The following is a 19929-nucleotide window of genomic DNA, read 5'->3' on the forward strand; positions in this document are numbered from 1 at the left end:
TGTGTGTGTGTGTGTGTGTGTGTGTGTGTGAGTAGGGGTAGAAAGTGTGGGGTGTGGGGAATTTGTATTCTTGTTTTAGGTGAAAGGCACAAATCCATGAGACCATTGGCCACTAGGAGGCACTGTGGGCACATGGTAAGCAGGGTGTGCTGGGAGGGGGTGAGAGTCACCATGGAGAGGGCAGCTTAGGGAACCTTGGCTACATGCCTGCATCAGAAAGCAGGTTTGAGTTTCCTGAGTGGTCCAGGGACACATGGACCCAGCACAGACTCCTCACTGCCCAGGGGAGTGGGGACATGCCTGGAGCCTTGGGATGTGCCCAGGGGATCTTCTCCTGGAGCAGCATGGGGACTGGAGGGTGAGGGATGAGTGTGTCTGGTGAGGGCGGGGTGATGAGCCTCAGGCAGGGACAGGAAGAGAAGAAAAAGCCATGTGATGGGCATATGGGGACCTGGGGACAGTGCTCACCTCACACCCACCCTTGCTGAGGGCTGTCAGGACAGGGAAGGGCATAGAGGAGCCAGCCGTGGGTCCTGCCAACGGGTCCAGGGAACAAAGGCAGCCTGCAGAGACACAGAGCAGTGATGTCATAGGCAAATGCTCCAATCAGGGAACAGGAGGGTTAGCACTTTACACCACTCACCCCAGGAGCCCTGCTCCCAGCCAGCAGCAGTCCTGGGTTCCTGATGCTGCCATGGGCTCCAGGCTACTCTACTGTGTGACTCTGTGCCTCCTGGGAGCAGGTGAGTCCTGGACACAGTGTGGAAGCCTCTGAGATGTCTTTACCTCCCTGAGATAGAAGCCTGGCGATGAGGGCTGCAGCAGGAGGCTTCCCTGTGCTCTGGTCTCAGCTTCCTTCTGTCTCCTTCCCAACAGGCCTGGTGGATTCTGGAGTCACCCAGACTCCCAAGTACCTGATCAAATCTAGAAAGCAGCAAGTGATGCTGAGATGTTCCCTTGACTCTGGACACCTCTCTGTGAACTGGTACCAACAGGCCCTGGGCCAGAGCCCCTAGTTCCTTGTTCAGTTATGATGGGGAAATTTATCAAAAAGGAAACTTATCAGATCAATTCTCAGGAAAACAGTTCGGTGATGCTGGCTCTGAGCTGAGCCTGACCCCCTTGGAGCTGACGCACCCAGCTGTGTATCTCTGTGCCAGCAGCCAAGAGACAGCCCTGCATGATCAGGTGCCTCTGGGCCAAAGACACTCCTGCCCCAGCTCAGGAAGTGGTGCCCAGTGTGTCAGCTGCCAGCCTGCCAAGCCTAGTCTCTGGTAGAGTGAGAGACTTTCCCAGACATTCACTTCTTGGTATGTTTTAATGCTCACTAAAGGCATCAAAATAAGTATCATTATAACTGTTTGTACATCTGAGGGATCGTGAGTTGCCCAGATCTCATACTTCATAAGTGTTAAAACTAGCATTCCGGTGCAAGTTTGGTCTCAACACCTGTGGTCCCTTTGCTCATGGAACCATCTCTGTACAAGCAAATTACATATACCTGTCGTGTGTGTGCAACAAGATACAGTTTGGGGCTCTATGATATGAACTGTTACTCAATGAATGACAGCCACACTTCACAAGAGGTAGTCCCATGTGAAAATGTCTCAAAAAAACCCCAGCATTTTTCGTTTACCCTGGCGTCTGCACCTCCCTCCATGTCCCTCCTACATCTGTATTCCTTTGTGCCAAAACAACATCCTGTGCTGGGCACCCAGCTTATCTCCACACAGAAAGGTGGGTCACCGGCCTGAGGGGGCTCTGCTTGCTTCCTTTCCCCCAACATGGGAAATATGGGCTGCTGTGAACGTGAAGGGGCTGTACCTGCGTTTGACCGGTGGACCGTCTGTCAGTGCATTGAGTAGAAACAGACCAAAAAAATTCCTCAAACGTTGATGAACCTGCGATGAGGTTGGGAGCAGAAACTGGAGAAACACGGTAGGTGGAGGGACAGGTTCAGGACTGCGGTCAATGTTGTGGAAACAGAGCCTCGAAGTGCTCTTGGGACACATATCATAAAGGGCAGGCCGAGGTGATAAGGATTCCCCAGGATTCAAAACTGCAGAAAACTGTTGATAAATACAATCATTATACATGTTAATGAAGACTTCTCTCTGGACTAGAACATACAAATCATTTAATCACTTTAACATTTACGGAAAAAATCGTTAACATTTACAGAAAGGTTACAGCAACGTGTGAGGCTTGTGTCCGGTGATCTGGATGGTGGTCCGTGTTGTGAACTGTTCACTCAGGTTCATTTCTGATTTGAGCCTCTGGGGGCAAGGGCATGCCTGCCTGAGTGACAGGTTGGCTCTGGGGCCTGGCAGGGATAGTGACATCTCAGAAGGACTCCCTGAAGAGCCCCTCTCCCCTCTCATCCACACTCAGCCCAGAGGGCCCTCCGCCCGCCCCACCCCCGCCATGAGCCCCTGCCTCTTGGGCTGTGTGGTCTTCTGTCTCCTGCAGGCAGGTGAGTCCTGGGGGGCAGGGTCCCCTTCGGGATTCAGCACTAAGCATGTCCGCTGTGACTGCAGCATCGGTCCTCCTTCTCCACAGGGGCGGTCCATGCTGGTGTCACTCAGGACCCCAGATTTCAGATCATGAGGAAAGGACAGAACGTGACACTGAAATGTACTCAGGATCTGGGGCATGACTGCGTGTGCTGGTACTGACAAGACCTGGGACACGGGCTGAGGCTGATCCACCACTCAGCTGGGCCTTCTACCATGGAGAAAGGAGATGTGCCTGACGGGTACAGAGTCTCCAGATCAAGCAAAGACAACTTCCCTCTCACGCTGGAGTCCGCCAGCCGCTCCCAGACATCTGTGTACTAATGGGCCAGCAGTTACTGCACAGCGCTGCACAGCCACCTCCTCTCTGTGCAAAAAGACAGATGAGGGCCCCGTGCAGGCTCCCAGCTCCGGGAGCCTCAGGGCTTTGCAGACCATGTGCCTGCAGTGTGACCCTGGGTGTGTGGACTCGGTTGGCCTGAGCCTCACTCCCGGGCCTCGGGGCCATGTGTCCTCCATTGATCTCTGTCTTTCCTCTGCATCCTCCCTGTGAACCAGGAAGATGCTTCCCCAGCTCAGACCCCTAGTCATCACCTGAGCCTGAGACCTGGGAGGAAGGTGGTTGGTAAATTAGATACATCTAGACACTCTTGTCTTAACTCAGGCAGCTCATTTCTGTCTTTCTGGAAGGTTCTCCCCCAGCCTGGCTCTCACCTGGTCTCTGCTCTTGTCCAGCTTTCCCAGGCGAGCAGGACATTCCTCTCCCCACCTCCCTGCATCAGCTCCCTGGCCCTCTCTACCACAGCCACAGGCTCCTCCCTCATCTGGCTCAGGTCCCTTCCCAAGTCCCAGGGAGGCTTTTAAAGTGGCCACTCCATGTGGTCTGTTTCGAGCAAGACGTATGGAGTCACTGAAGAGAAACAAACTTGAGTTAATTATAAATCATCAAAAACTCAAGTGAGCCCATCTGAAGGAGGAAAGACTGTCTTTGTGTGTTCTCGACACACAACCCCCTGCCCCCCAACATCCTTAGCATCTCACCTAACCTATGCCAGAGTGGCACCACCTGGCTCCCTCTTCAAAATCTTCTCACAGTCGAAATATATTCCTCATCACCCCATTATATCATGTTTCTATAAGTGAAGAAATAATTGAGTTCACATTTATAAAATTTCATTATAAAATGAACGTATTATCTAGAATTTGATAATGCTTAATTTAAAGAGGAAATCTGAAAATATATGCCTCTGATTAATCAGAAGTAGTTATGACTACATGTTTGCAGGCAGATTCACTTGAGATCCTCTGAGCATTTATTTTATGACATATATTTCCATTTTAGCTAACTACTATCATTGTATGGGTGCAGCAATTATTTCCCTGTAGGAAAATGGTCAGATCATACAGTCTTCTACCTCCAGAGGCTAAGAGTAGATTTGAAAATCAACCCTAATCAGCTAGGCTAGGAAGGCAGTATAACAGATCTGTGTGTGTGTGTGTGTGTGTGTGTGTGTGTGTGTGTGTGTGTGCATACAGGGTGTGGGATTTTTGAAACCTTGCTTCAATCAGAGGCTGCAAATCCATGAGACCATGGACCTTTGGCCACAAGGAGGCACTGTGTTTCCATGGTAAGCAGGCTGCCCTGGAGGGGTTGAGAGTCGCCCTGGGGAGGGCAGCTTAAGGGAACCTTGACTACATGCCTGCACCTGGGAGCAGGTTTGAGTTCCCTGAGTGGTCCTGGGACACATGGAGCCAGCACAGACTCCTCTCTGCTCAGTGAAGTGGGGTCGCGCCTGGAGCTTGAGGATGTGCCCAGGGGCCCATCCCCTGGAGCAGCATGGGAAGGGGAGGGTGAGAAGTTGGTGTATCTGGTGAGGGCTGGGAGATGAGTGTCAGGCAGGGTCAGACAGAGCAGAACAAGAGTGTGTGGACACATGGGACCAGGGGATGAAGCTCACCTCACACCCATCCTTAATGAGGGCTGTCAGGACAGGGAATGGCATAGAGGCGCCAGCCCTGGGTCCTGCCAAGTGGTCCAGGGGACAAGGGCAGCCTGAAGAGACACAGAGCAGTGACATCATAGGCAAATGCTCCAATCAGGGAAGCAGGAGGGTCCGCACTCTACACCACTAACCCCAGGAGCCCTGCCCCCAGCCAGCAGCAGTCCTGGGTTCCTGCTGCTGCCATGGGCTCCAAGCTACTCTGCTGTGTGACTCTCTGCCTCCTGGGAGCAGGTGAGTCCTGAACACAGTGTGGAAGCATCTGAGATGTCTTTGCCTCCCTGAGATAGAAGCCTGGTGATGAGGGCTGCAACAGGAGGCTTCCCTGTGCTCTGCCCTCAGCTTCCTTCTGTCTCCTTCCCAACAGGCCTGGTGGATTCTGGAGTCATCCAGACCCCCAAATACCTGATCAGATCAAGAAAGCAGCAAGTGACTCTGAGATGTTCCCCTGAGTCTGGACACCGCTATGTATCCTGGTACCAACAGGCCCTGGGCCAGGGCCCCCAGTTCCTTGTTCAATATTTCGATAGGGAAGTGAATGAGAAAGGAAACATGCCAGATCGATTCTCAGGTGAACAGTTCAGTGACTCTCGCTCTCAGATGAACCTGAGCTCCTTGGAGCTGACAGACTCAGCCGTGTATCTCTGTGCCAGCAGCCAAGACACAGCCCTGCGTGATCAGGTGCCTCTGGGCCAAAGACACTCCTGCCCCAGCTCAGAAAGTGGTTGTAGGGCATGGACTGCCAGCCAGCGAGACCCAGGTGCTGGTAGAGTGGACAGCCTTTCCCAGACATTCTTTCTGATATGTTTTAATGCTCATAAAGATTTTGCAAGATAAGTCTTATTTTTTCTGCTTATTTATCTTAGAGGAAGTGACCTGTCCAGATCTCATGTTACTTAACTGTTAGAGCAAGGAATCCTACTCGAGTCTGACCTTATCACTGGTGGTCCTCACCACCTCCCAACTGACCGCTGCAGGAATGATGCGTCACCCAGACCTGTGATGTGTGATGGTGCTCCGGGAAAACCAGCACATCAGGTCACCACAGGTCCACAGTCACGTAACCAGGAATAGCTACATAATTTTTAGGGTCCCTGCTTTCAAATACCACTGAGAATCTGCAGAGAGCGGAGCACTGCAGCATGTGTGGGGCCTGCTGTGTGTGGAATGAGGCACAACAAGATAAGAGTTTGAGGAGCCCTATGATATTGTTACTCAGTTAATGCAATCCCCACTTCACAAGGAGGCATTCCCATGGAATGGATTCTCACGTAAAATCAGAGCACTTTTCTTTAACCTGGAGCCTGCCACCTCTCCCTGCATCCCTCCCACATATACGTTCCTGTGTCATCTGCTTGTGTGTGTGAGTGTTTAGTCACTTCACAGTGTCTGACTCTTTGTGACCCCACGGATGTAGCCACTCAGGCTTCTCTGTCCATGGGATTCTCCAAGCACAGTGGAGTGGGTAGCCATGTCCTCCTCCAGGGGATCTTCCCAACCCAGGGATCAAAACTGGGTGTCTTATGTCTCCTGCACTGGCAGGCACGTTCCCTACCACTCTCACAATCTGAGAAAAGCCCAGGCCATCCTTGGTGCTGGGCAACTGGCTTCTCTCCACAAAGAAAGGCGAGTCCCGAGCTTGAGCTGGTTCTGCTTGCTGCTCCCCCTCCCACTTCAGAAGCTGCAAGCACTGCGTGCAGTGAACAGGATGGGAATGTAGACGCATCTGGCAGGTGACCCGTCTGTTGGTGAATTGATAAGAAATAGAGCCAAGGGTTCCTCAAGTGTGGGTAAGTCTGCCCTGCGGTTGGGGAACCAGATGCCAAAGAATCATTGCAGGTAGAAGGACACCGACAGGACTGCGGTTAATTAACGAAAGTAGAAACGGACACTTTCCCAGACGGCGCTGGTGGTAAAGACCCTGCCTGCCAATGGGGAGACTTGCGTTCCATCCCTGGGTCTGGAATATCCCCTTGATGAGGAAATGACAACCCATTGCAGGATTCTTGCGTGGAGAATCCCATGGACAGAGGGGCCTGGTGGGCTACAGTCCACAGGTTGCAAAGACTCAGACATGACTGAGCAACTAACACTAACACTTAGACACTTGAAGGCGTATTTCGGATTCATGCGTCATAAAGGGCAACAGGAAGCCCAAAAGATTTTCCTGAGATTCAATATTACAGAAATATGCAGGAAAAAGTAATATATGTATTAATGAAGATTTATGTCTAGAAAAAGTACATAAGTTGCAAACTGTTTACAGGAATATTACAACAACTTGTGAGGCTGATGCCCATTGAGCCAGACGGAACTCCCTGTTGTAGACTGTTCACTTAGGTTCATTTCTGATTTGAGCTTCTGGGGAAGGGGCGTGGCCCCCTGAGTGACAGGTTGGTTCTGGGGCCTGGCGGGGACAGTGACATCTCAGAAAGACTCCCTGGAGAGCCCCTCTCCCTCTCATCCACACTCAGACCAGAGGGCCTTCCGCCCGCCCTGCCCAAGCCATGAGCCCCTGCCACCTGGGCTGTGTGGTCTTCTGTCTCCTGCAGGCAGGTGAATCCTGGGGGCAGGGTCCCCTTCGGGGGTCCCAGCACCAAGCATGTCTGCTGTGACTGCAGCATCGGTTCTCCTTCTCCACAGGGACGGTCCATGCAGGTGTCACTCAGGACCCCAGATTCCAGGTGGTGAGGACAGGACAGAGCGCGACACTGTATTGTACTCAGGATCTGGGACATGACTGCATGTACTGGTACCGACAAGACCCAGGACACGGGCTGAGGCTGATCCATTACTCAGTTGCCTATCCTAACACGGAGAAAGGAGATGTGCCTGAGGGCTACAGCGTCTCCAGAAGAAGCACAGAGGACTTCCCTCTCACGCTGAAGTCTGCCAACCGCTCCCAGACATCTGTGTACTTCTGTGCCAGCAGTTACTCCACGGCACTGCACGGCCACCTCCTTTCTGTGCAAAAAAGCAGATGAGGGCCCTGTAGCCTGGAACTTGGGGAGCACCTTGCAGGCTCCTAGCACCTGCAGACTCAGACCCCACAGACACATCCTGGCAGCATAGACAGCGATGTTTGATCTTCCTGGCATGGACCTGACAGCAGGGCCTCATGGACATGTGTCCACCCTCACTCTCTGCCTTGTCACTGCAGCTGCTACATGAGCCTAAGGATGCTACCCAGCTCTGACTCCTAGTCATCAGTCTGAACCTTCCAGGAGGGAAGGTTGTTGGGAAATCAGATACATCGAGACCCTTTTGTCTCTCCCAGGGCACCACATGCCTGTCACTATGGAAAGTTCTCCCCCAGGCTGGCCCATGTATCGTCTCTGCTCTTTTCCAACTTCCCAATGTGGGGCCTCACTCTCCCACCTTCCTGGCCCTCGTTCCCACCCTTCTCTACTTCAGCCTTGCTGCTCCTCCCTCAACTGGGTCATGTCCTTGCCCATCACCCAGGGAACCTTGTAATGATCCCTAAGTGGGCGTGTTTGAGTGTGTTCTCTGGGGTCCTCAAAGAGAATGCAACCTCAGTGAATTATTAATCATCCAAAATGCCTTGGTCATACCTGAGGAGGAGAGACAAGCTGTGTGTGTATGTATTCTCCACCATTGTCTGTTTTTAGCATCTAAATAGCCTAGAACCTGATGCTGGGAAAAACCGATAGCAAGAGAAGGGGGTGGCAGAGCAAGAGGTGGTTCGATAGCATCACCGACTCAACAGACATGAATTTGAGCAAACTCCGGGAGACAGTGAAGAACAGGGGAGCCTGGTACCCTGCAATGCATGGGGTTTCAATGATTTGCACTCGAGTTAGCAGTTGAACAACAACACCACAAACAAAATCTAACCCGAGTTTATAGCATCTCCCTCATTACAATCTTCTAAAAGTGAAAGTATTAAATATTTCCTACATAAACTCATTTCTTTTCTCTTGAAATAAAAATCATAAATCAGCTATGGCAGGCTGGTGTGTGTGTTTCTAATCGTGTGTGTGTTGTTTAGAAAATCAAAGCAAGCAAAAACACAATGCAATCAGGAAACAGTGAAATATTTTCTAATATGAACACATCCATGACTAGTAAATCTGGGCAGAAAATCTTGGTTCCCACGTGTAGACCACATGGGGACGCTGTGGAACTCCCATACTCCAGAAGTTTCTGGGGCAGAGCAAGGGAACAGTGCTAGTGCCTGGGACAAGGAGGCTTAAGAGAAAGCTTTGTTTGCTGTTTTTATCTCTTGAAGCCTTAACAGCACAGACACTAATTTGTAGGCTTGCTGTCCCAGCTGGGAGCCATGAACTTGAACTATGCAGTGCTGAAGAAGTCTCTGAGGTTGCAGCAAAAGTAAAGGGTATGGAGCTGGGAGGGGGCAGGAAAGAGCAACAGAGAAGAGCAACACCTGCCTGAAGAGAAAAGCGAAGGAGCCCTGGGGAAGGGCGTCGGGCATAAAGCCAGCCTCGCCTCGACCAGCGGTCCCGCTCACAGGCCATCTAAGAGACTCTGCGGGACAGAGCAGGGTTCCTGGATCAGCTGAGCTGGAAAGGGGGGGCCAGGCTCATGAGAACCTGCAGAGGCAATGACATCAGAGCAGTGGCGTCACTGCCTCACCTCCAGTCAGAGGAAGGAGGCCCAGAACCCCAGCTCTCAGAGAGCAGAGCTCTGAGCAAGCAGATGCCTGCCCACTCTGCCCCTCCTGCCATGGGCTCCGGCCCCGTCTGCTGTGTGGCTCTGTGTCTCCTGGCAGCAGGTGGGGCCTTGGCACAGGGGGGAACCCGTGTTCCTAGCCTGACTCTGCCTGAATCCAAGGCATCATCGGGTTCTCTCCTGTGTTCTTTCTCAGCCCCAGTCTTCTTCCCCCACAGGCCTTGTGGATTCTGGAGTCACCCAAACCCCAAGATACCTGATTAAAGCAAGAGGACAGCGAGGGACCCTGGGATGCTCCCCTGTCTCTGGACACCTCTCTGTGTACTGGTACCAACAGGCCCTGGGCCAGGGACCCCAATTCCTCGTTCAGTATTACAGCCAGGACGTGTGGGGAGAAACGAACCTTCCAGATCGATTCTCAGGAGAACAGTTCAGTGATTCTAGCTCTGAGCTGAACTTGACTTCCTTGGAGCTGACGGACTCAGCCATGTATCTCTGCGCCAGCAGCCAAGACATAGCCCTGCATGATCAGGTGCCTCTGGGACAAAAACACTCCTGCCCCAGCTCAGGAAGTGGCTGTGAGGGTGACTGCCTGCCTGTCAGGCCTACGTAGATCCGGTAGACTCTCCCAGACGTTCTTCTTCTGCTGTGTTTTAATCCTTCCAAAGATCATGCTAGGTAAGTATTATTTTACCTGTTTTTAAATCCGAGGGGCTCTGATTTGTCCACCTCTTATATTTCATTACTTTCAGATCAAGCAATTTAATTCAAGCCTGTCCTCATTACTTGTGGTCTTTGCCCCCATAAAACTGTCTCCCACATAGAATAAATGATACACACACACACACACACACACACACACACACGCTCACATACATGTTTTAAAGCAATTGGCTCACATAGTTGTTAAGACTGGTAAGTTCAAAAGCTGCAAGCTGGTCTGGTGCTACTAGAGACTGAGGGGGAGCTGATGTTCAAGTTCAAAAGCAGATGATCTAATGGTCCAGTGTGAAGGCCATCTGCTGACAATTCTCTCTTACTTGGGGGAGGATCAGTGTTTTCGTCAATTCATCTCTTCACCTGGTTTCATGAAGGCAATCGACATTATGGAGGGTCATCTGCTTTCCCAATTAAAATGTTAATCTAATCTATTATTAAAATATACTTATTCACCTTTTGAAAGTGAAGTCACTCAGTCGTGTCCGACTCTTTGTGACCCAATGGACTGTAGCCCACCAGGCTCCTCCATCCATGGAATTTTCTAGGCAAGAGTACTGGAGTAGGTTGCCATTTTCTTGTCTAGCGGATCTTCCCGCCCCAGGGATCAAACCTGGGTCTCCCACATTGTGGGCAGATGCTTCACCGTCTGAGCTAACAAATATCCCTCTTTGGAAGACCCAGAATAATAAAGCTAAATATCCATGGCAGAGTCATGTTGACATACTGTATTACTCAGGACACCATCTTCCAGGGTTGCACAGGAATTTAGCAAGCATGAAGTCCCTGGCAGGTAACAGGACTCTGGATTTCTTGACTCCATTTGCAAATCTCTGCCAGCCTCCTCTAGTGCTTCCTAGGTCAGACAGTAGATATGGACACATGTGACTTCAGAGCCTATATCTGAGGTCTTCAGATGTCACAGGAAAGAAAGTAATTATGCTTCCTGGTTTAATACATGGAATAAGCAGAGCATGCAGCTTACCCTCAGGCATTTTTACATCTACTTTATTGGCATTATAGTTAACATTTGAATAATGTGAAGTTTGGGGACCCTGAACCAGTTTTAACTCTGCTGTAAAATTTGTTTACAATTCAGTCAACCCTGTTTACGATGTCCCATCTGCAGATTCAACCAGCCACAATTGTGTGGTACTGTGAAAAGTGAAAGTGAAACTCACTCAGTCGTGTCTGACTCTTTGCCACCCCTTTATGTCCATGGAATTCTCCAGGCCAAATACTGGAATGGGTAGCCTTTCCCTTCTCCAGCGGATCTTTCCAACCAAGGGATCCAAACCAGGTCTCTCCCATTGCAGGCAGATTCTCTACCGGATGAACCACAAGGTCTGTAGTTAGTATCTGTCAACAATTCCACACAAAACTGGACCCATGAAGGTCAAAAAAGGGTGGTCCAAGGCGTCTGCTATATATACAATAGCATTCCACACTGTACAGTGAACAGAGGGGTGGTTTTGATCAACCCATATGCGCGTGCCCCTGGAACATTCACCTGTACAGGCAGAACATTTCGTCACCGAAACTTCTCTGAGGCCTCATCCCAGGCCTGTCTCCTTCCCTGACAACCAACAGTATAATTTCTGTTGCTGACATTTTGTTTTAAAGTCCTCTTTATCCCATAGCTAAATATTTAAGACATTGCTCCTGGGAAGTATTATGGGTAAAGAAGTTCTTGAATGCATGTGAGCACCACATCCATGTCAGGGACTATCCTATCTGGAGATGAATGGTTTGGAAAATGACCATTCAAAGGTCTTCCCTGCTGCTACAGGCTTTTATTTTTTTTAAAAAATTCTTTATTCATGTTCATAAATTTCTTTTCTCATGCACACATTGTCTGAAATGATTTTATGATGCTATTTTGACAGGAAGTCCTCATCTCCTACGAAATTACTTTGAGGTCCCACGTGATATGCACATAGCAAGGCCTCCTGTTCATACACTGGGTGCTGGGATTGGGCAGGCAACCAGCAGAAGCCATTTTGGTGAGAGATCATTTCATATCAGGGAGAAGGCTTGCCTTTGATTTCACCCCAGCGTCCTAGTCACAGGAGTTGAATTGAAAAGTCCCCCTTTCTTAGGGGCCTGGCCTGGGCACTAGTCTCCTGCACTGTGGGTCTCACTGTCTCTTGGACAAGAGACATTCTGAGCACAGGTATGGATCCCGTGGACTTGCCAGGCTCCAACTGAAGGCTTGTTTTTGTGGCTACGACATCGAGCTCATTGGTTGCTTCTGACCTTAGCTTCTGTGTTTTTGTCTCTGAGGCCCCAGGAATGGTCAGTCACCCAGACCCCAGACGTGCGATCAGGCTCCATGGAAACCAGCTCATCAGGAGGTCACCAGGGTCCCCCACTCATGACCAGGTGCATGATATTCAGGTTCAGAAATTATTGAGAATTTGACAACCACAGCAGCAGAGCAAGGCGGCTAGTGCAGGGAAGTACCCCCATGCAATGGATGTCTCAGGTAAAATTGGAGCATTTTTCCTTTACCGCGGGGTCCGCCATCTCTCCCGACATCCCTCCCCCGTCTGTTCTCCTTTGCGCCAACATGTCATCCATGGTGCTGGGCAACCAGTTTCTCCCCTCAAGGCAAGCTGCGTCACAGGCCTGAGGCGGTTTGACTTGCGGCTCCCCCACCCCTCAGACTCAAGGACCACGTGCTCAGGTGGACATTGAGGCACTGAGCCTGCATTCGACAGGCACCCTGTCAGTCGGGGAATTAGTAAGAAAGAGAGCCGGAGGATTCCTCAAGTGTTGATGAGCCTGCCCTAAGGTTAGGGAACCTGATCCAGAATCATTATGGGTGGAAGGACATGAACTGGGCTGTTGTCAATGAAACAAAATAGAAACATGAGGGATTATTTGGGACACGTGAGTCATAAAGGGCTGCAGGAAGCCCTGAGGATTTTCCCTGAGATTCAAAACTACAGAAATAATAAACTACAGATCAATAAACTGAATATATGTAATAATGAACAGCTATTTCTGGAATAAAGTGTACATAAAGTTGTGAACAGTTTTTTGGAAAGTTTACAAAAATGTAAGGCTTGTGATCATGGAGCTGGATGGGTCTCCCTGTTGTGAGCTGTTCCGTGCAGTTCAGTCCCACAGTCGTGTCCGACGCTTTGCCACCCCATGGACTGTAGCATGTCAGGCTTTCCTGTCCATCACCAACACCCGGAGTTTACTCAAACAGGTGTCCATCGAGTTGGTGATGCCATCCAAGCATCTCATCGTCTGTTGTTCCCTTCTCCTCCCACCTGCAATATTGCCCATCATCTGAGTCTTTTCAGATGAGTCAGTTTTTCCCAACAGGTGGCTGAAGTATTGGAGTTTCAAGTTCAGCATCAGTCCTTCCAATGAGTATTCAGGACTGATTTCTTTAGGATGGACTGCTTGGATCTCCTTGCAGTCCAAAGGCATTTCAAGAGTCTTCTCCAACACCACAGTTCAAAAGCATCAATTCTTCTGCATCAGGTTTGTTTATAGTCCCACTCTCACATCTATACATGACTACTGGAAAAACCATACTTTCACTAGATGGACCTTGGTTGGCAAAGTAATGTCTCTGCTTTTTAACATGCTGTCTAGGTCAGTCCCATGTGAACAGTTCACTCAGGTTCATTTCTGATTTGAGCCTCTGGGAGAAGGGGCGTGCCCGCCTGAGTGACACATTGGCTCTGGGGCCTGGCAGGGACTGTGACATCTCAGAAGGACTCCCTGGAGAGCCCCTCTCCCTCTCATCCACACTCAGCCCAGAGGGCCCTCTGCCCGCCCCACCCCCGCCATGAGCCTCTGCCTCCTGGGCTTTGTGGTCTTCTGTCTCCTGCAGGCAGGTGAGTCCTTGGGGGCAGGGCCCCCTTCCAGGTGTCAGCACTAAGCCTCTGCACTGTGACTGCAGCATCGGTCCTCCTTCTCCACAGGGGCGGTCCATGCTGGTGTCACTCAGGACCCCAGATTCCAGGTCGTGAGGACAGAACAGAGGGCGACACTGACATGTACTCAGGATCTGGGTCATGACCGCATGTACTGGAACCAACAAGACCTGGGACACAGGCTGATCCAGTACTCAGCTGGTGCGTCCACTAGCGAGCCAGGAGATGTGCCCGAGGGCTACAGCGTCATCAGATCAAACAGAGACTACTTCCCTCTCCCTCTGGAGTCTGCCCACCGCTCCCAGCCATCCGTGTGCTTCTGCACCAGCAGTTACTCCACGGCGCTGCGTGACCACCTGCTCTCTGTGCAGAAAGACAGGGTCCCACGCGCAGGCTCGTAGCACCGAGAGCCCCAGAGCCCTGGGGACCACGTGCCAGCTCTGTGACCCTGCTGTGTGACCTGGACAGGCCTGGATCCGACCCCAGGGACTCAGAGACACGTGTGCACTCAGGCTCTCTCTTTCCTCTGCATCCTCCCTGGATGCAGTTCGGGATGCATCCAGTTCTCACTAGTTCTGACTCTTCGTCATCAGCTTAAGGTCTCCAGAAGGGAAGAATATTAGTAAATCAGATATATCTAGACCCTCTTGTCTCTCCCAGCACCTCATTGCTGTCTGTCTGGAAGTTTCTCCTGCAGCCTAGCTTTCAAGTGCTCCCTGCTCTTGCCTACCAGAGGGGAGGGTCTTTCCTCCTTTATTCCTTGACCTCAGCTCCCCTGCCCTCTCTGCTCCAGACACACTGCTCTGCCCTCCTCTGGGTCATGTCCGTTCAAATGACAGAGGGAACCTTGTAACCACACATAAGCAGTCATGTTTGAGCAAGCTGTTGGGGTTATCAAAGAGCAAACAACGTCAGTTAATTAGAAACCATCCAAAATCCCTTGGGAGTCCATTCGCAGGAGGAGAGAAGCTGGGTGTGCTTGTTCTCCCTTCCTGCCCCTCTTTCTTAGCATCTCAATTAACCTGGACCAGGTTTCCACCATTTGAGATCATGAGAGCGCTTATTTCTATTGCCTGTATTACTCCATTTTAGCTAACCACTTTTACTGCAGTGGTGCAGCAATTATTCCCTTCTCAGTAGGAATGTCTGATCATACAGTCTTTTACCTCCACAGGCTAAGACTAGACTCGAAGATCTACCGTAATTCATCCAGGCTGGGAAGGCAGCAAATGAGGGGTGTGTGTATGTGTGAGTAGGGTTTGAAAGTGTGGCTGCTATTGCTGTTTCTAAGTCACTTCAGTCATGTCCGATTCTGTGCGACCCCATAGACAGCAGCCCACCAGGCTCCCCTGTCCCTGGGATTCTCCAGGCAAGAATACTGGAGTGGGTTGCCATTTCCTTCTCCAACGCATGAAAGGGGAAAGTAAAAGCGAAGTCACTCAGTCGGGTCCGACTCTTCGCGACCCCATGGAGTGCAGCCTACCAGTCTCCTCCGTCCATGGGATTTTCCAGGCAAGAGTACTGGAGTGGGGTGCCATTGCCTTCTCCATGAAAGTGGGGAGCGCAGGGAATTTGTATTCTTGTTTTAGTTGAAAGGCACAAATCCATGAAACCATTGGAGGCACTGTGGGCCCATGGTAAGCAGGGTGTGCTGGGAGGGGGTGAGAGTCACCCTGGAGAGGGCAGCTTAGGGGAACCTTGGCTACATGCCTGCATCAGGGAGCAGGATTGAGTTTCCTGAGTGGTCCAGGGACACACATGGAATGGGGACATGCCTGGAGCCTCGGGATGTGCCCAGGGGTCCTTCTCCTGGAGCAGCATGGGGAGTGGAGGGTGAGGGATGAGTGTGGCTGGTGAGGGCGGGGTGATGAGCCTCAGCCAGGGACAGGAAGAGAAGAAAAAGCCATGTGATGGGCATATGGGGACCTGGGGACAGTGCTCACCTCACACCCACCCTTTGCTGAGGGCTGTGCAGAACAGGGAAGGGCATAGAGGAGCCAGCCGTGGGTCCTGCCCAGAGGTCCAGTGGACAAGGGCAGCCTGCAGAGACACAAGCAGTGATGTCATAGGCAAATGCTCCAATCAGGGAAGTGGGAGGGTCAGCACTCTACATCACTCATCTCAGGAGCCCCACCCCCAGCCAGCAGTGGTCTTGGGTTCCTGATGCTGCCATGGGCTCCAGACTCCTCTGCTGTGCAACTCTGTGCCTCCTGGGAGCAGGGGATTCCTGGACACAGTGTGGAAGCTTCTGAGATGTCTTTGCCTCCCTGGGATAGAAGTCTGGCGATGAGTCCTGCAGCAGGAGGCTTCCCTGTGCTCTGCCCTCAGCTTCCTTGTCTGCACCCTAACAGGCCTGGTGGATTCTGGACTCACCCTGACCCCCAAGTACCTGATCAAATCAAGGAAAGAGCAACTGACTCTGAGATGTTCCCCTGAATCTGGATACCGCTCTGTGTACTGGTACCAACAAGCCCTGGGCCAGGCCCCAGTTCCTTGTTCAGTATTATGATGGGGAAATTTATCAAAAAGGAAACTTATCAGATCGAGTCTCAGGAAAACAGTTCAGTGATGCTTGCTCTGAGCTGAGTTTGACCCCCTTGGAGCTGATGCACTCAGCCGTGTATCTCGTGCTAGCAGCCAAGACACAGCCCTGCATGATCAGGTGCTTCTGGGACAAAAACGCTCCTGCCCCAGCTCAGGAAGTAGCGCCCAGTGTGTCAGCTGCCAGCCTGCCAGGCCCAGTCTCTGGTAGAGCGAGAGACTTTCCTAGACATTTACTCCTTTGTATGTTTTAATGCTCACTAAAGTCATCAAAATAACTATTATTTTAAATGTTTGTACATCTGAGGGGATGTGAATTGCCCAGATCCCTTATTTCATAAGTGTTAAGCTAGCATTCCGGCTCAAGTTTGTTCTCTATACCTGCGGTCCCTTCGCTCATGCAACTATTTCTGTACAAGCAAATTACATATACCTGTTGTGTTCTGTGTTACAAGATACAATTTGGGGCTCTATGATATGAATTGCTACTCAATGAATGGCAGCCGCACTTCACAAGGAGGCATCCCATGGGAGGAATGTCTCAAAACATAGAGAGCATTTTTCGTTTACCCTTGCGTCTGCACCTCCCTCCACGTCCCTTCCACATCAGTATTGCTTTGTGTCAATACGTCATCCTGTGCTGGGCACCCAACTTCTCTCCACACAGAACGGTGGGTGACCGGCCTGAGGGGCCTCTGCTTGCTCCCTCCCCGCAACACGGGGAACACGGGCTGTGTGAACATGAAGGACCTGCACCTGCGTTTGATGGGTGGACCGTCTGTCAGTGAATTGATTAGAAACAGACCAAACAAATTCCTCAAATGTTGAATAGCCTGCGATGAGGTTGGGAGCAGAAACCTGAACATACATGGTAGGTGGAGGGACATTCTCAGGACTACTGTCAATGTTGCAGAAACGGAGGCTTGAAGTGCTGCTGTTGCTGCTGCTAAGTCTCTTCTGTCGAGTCTGAATCTGTGGGACCCCATAGACGGCAGCCCACCAGGCTCCCCTGTCCCTGTCATTTTCCAGACAAGAACACTGGAGTGGGGTGCCATTGCCTTCTCTGCTTGAAGTGCTCTTGGGACACATCATAAAGGACAGCAGGATGCCAGAAGGATTCCCCGGGAGGCAAAACTCCAGAAATATGTAGATAATTACAAATAATATACATGTTAATGAAGACTTCTCTCTGGACTAGAACATACAAATAGTATAATCACTTTAACATTTACGGAAAAAATCTTTACCATTTACAGAAAGGTTACAGCAACGTGTGAGGCTTGTGTCAGTTGATCTCGATGGTTCTCCACGTTGTGAACTGTTCACTCAGGTTCATTTCTCATTTGAGCCTCTAGGGGAAGAGGTGTGGCCCCTGAGTGACAGGTTGGCTCTGGGGCCTGGCAGGGACAGTGACATCTCAGAAGGACTCCCTGGAGAGCCCCTCTCCCTCTCATCCACACTCAGCCCAGAGGGCCTTCCGCCCGCCCTGCCCAAGCCATGAGCCCCTGCCTCCTGGGCTGTGTGGTCTTCTGTCTCCTGCAGGCAGGTGAGTCCTGAGGGGCAGGGTCCCCTTCCTGATGCCAGCACTAAGCCTCTGAGCTGTGACTGCAGCATCGGTCCTCCTTCTCCACAGGGGAGGTCCTTGCTGGTGTCTCTCAGGACCCCAGATTCCAGATCGTGAGAACAGGACAGAATGCGACACTGAAATGTACCCAGGATTTGGGTCATGACCGCATGTACTGGTACCGACAAGACCTGGGATACGGGCTGAGACTGATCTATTACTCAGCTGGGCCTCCCAGCACAGAGAAAGGAGATGTGCCCGACGGGTACAGAGTTTCCAGATCAAGCAAAGAGAACTTCCCTCTCACGCTGGAGTCTGCCAGCCGCTCCCAGACATCTGTATACTTCTGTGCCAGCAGTTATTCCACAGCACTGCACAATCACTTCCTCTCTGTGCAAAAAGGCAGATGAGGGCCCCATGTGGGCTCCTAGCACCGGGAGCCTCAGGGCTTTGCAGACCGTGTGTCTGCAGTGTGACCCTGGGTGTGTGGACTCGGTTGGCCTGAGCCTCACTCCCGGGCCTCAGGGCCATGTGTCCTCCATTGATCTCTGTCTTTCCTCTGCATCCTCCCTGTGAACCAGGAAGATGCTTCTCCACCTCGACTCCTAGTCATCACCTGAGCCTGAGACCTAGGAGGAAGGTTGTTGGTAAATCAGATACATCTAGACACTCTTGTCTCACCTCAGGCAGCTCATTTCTGTCTTTCTGGAAGGTTCTCCCCCAGCCTGGCTCTCACCTGGTCTCTGCTCTTGTCCACCTTTCCCAGGTGGGCAGGACATTCCTCTCCCCTCCTCCCTGCATCAGCTCCCTGGCCGTCTCTACCACAGCCACAAGCTCCCCTCTCATCTGGCTCAGGTCCATTCCCAAGTCACAGGGAGGCTTTTAAAGTGGCCACTCCATGTGGTCTGTTTTGAGCAACATGTATGGACTCATGCAAAAGAAACAAACTTTAGTTAATTACATATCATCCAGAAACTCATGTGAGCCCATGTAAAGGAGGACAGATTGTCTTTGTGTGTTCTCAACAGGCACCCACCGCCCCCCAACATCCTTAGCATGTCACCTAACCTAGGCCAGGTTGGTACCACCTGGCACCCTCATCAAAATCTTCTCACAGTCAAAATATATCCTGCATTGCCCCCATTATATCATGATTTTATAAGTGCAGAAATAATTGAGTCCACATTTATCAAACTTCTTTATGACACATATTACATGGAATTTGATAATGCTTAATTTAAACAGGAAATCTCAACATATATACCTCTGATTAATCAGAAGTAGTTATGAAGACATGTTTGCAGGCAGATTCACTTGAGATCCTCTGAGCATTTATTTTATGATCATGTATTTCCATCTTTAACTAACTACCATCATTGTGCTGGTGAAGCAGTTATTTCCTTCTGAGGAAAACGGTCAGATCATACAGTCTTCTACCTCCAGAGGCTAAGAGCGGATTTGAAAATCAACCCTAATCAGCCAGGCTAGGAAGGCAGTAGAAGCACTGTGTGTGTGTGTGTGTGTGTGTGTGTGTGTGTGTTCAGGGTGTGGAATTTTTGTACCCTTGCTTTAAACAGATGCTGCTAATCCATGAGGCCCTTGACCTTTGACCACTTGGAGGCACTGTGTTTCCATGGTAAGCATGGTGCCCTGGGAGGGCTTGAGAGTCACCCTGGGGAGGGCAGCTTAAGGGAACCTTGGCTACATGCTTGCAGCTGGGAGCAGGTTTGAGTTCCCTGAGTGGTCCTGGGACACACCGAGCCAGCACAGACTCCTCACTGCCCAGGGGAGTGGGTACCTACCTGGAGTTTCAGGATGTGCCCAGGGGGCTGTCTCCTGGAGCAGCATGGCAAGGGGATGGGGAGAGGCTGGGGTATCTGGTGAGGGCTGGGGGATGAGTTTCTGGCAGGGTCAGACAGAGCAGAACAAGACATGTTGTGGGCACATGGACCAGGGGATAAAACTTACCTCACACCCTTCCTTTGCTGAGGGGCTGTGCAGGACAGGGAAGGGCATCGAGGAGCCAGCCCTGGCTCCTGCCAAGGGGT

General features: G+C 51.1%; 1 gene segment (V, D, J or C); it reads left to right on the forward strand.

Annotated features, from left to right (window-relative positions):
* The first annotated feature begins 4698 nt into the window (after window positions 1–4698).
* The window catches only part of LOC128046233 (T cell receptor beta constant 1-like), a 210529-nt gene continuing 195298 nt past the window's right edge, over window positions 4699–19929 (forward strand). Inside the window, 3 exon segments of the C gene segment in view lie at window positions 4699–4747; window positions 4881–5084; window positions 9586–9680. Coding sequence covers window positions 4699–4747; window positions 4881–5084; window positions 9586–9680 — 348 coding nt within the window.

This window comes from Budorcas taxicolor, chromosome 4 (genome assembly GCF_023091745.1).
Source record: "Budorcas taxicolor isolate Tak-1 chromosome 4, Takin1.1, whole genome shotgun sequence".
Taxonomy (NCBI): Eukaryota; Metazoa; Chordata; class Mammalia; order Artiodactyla; family Bovidae; genus Budorcas; species Budorcas taxicolor.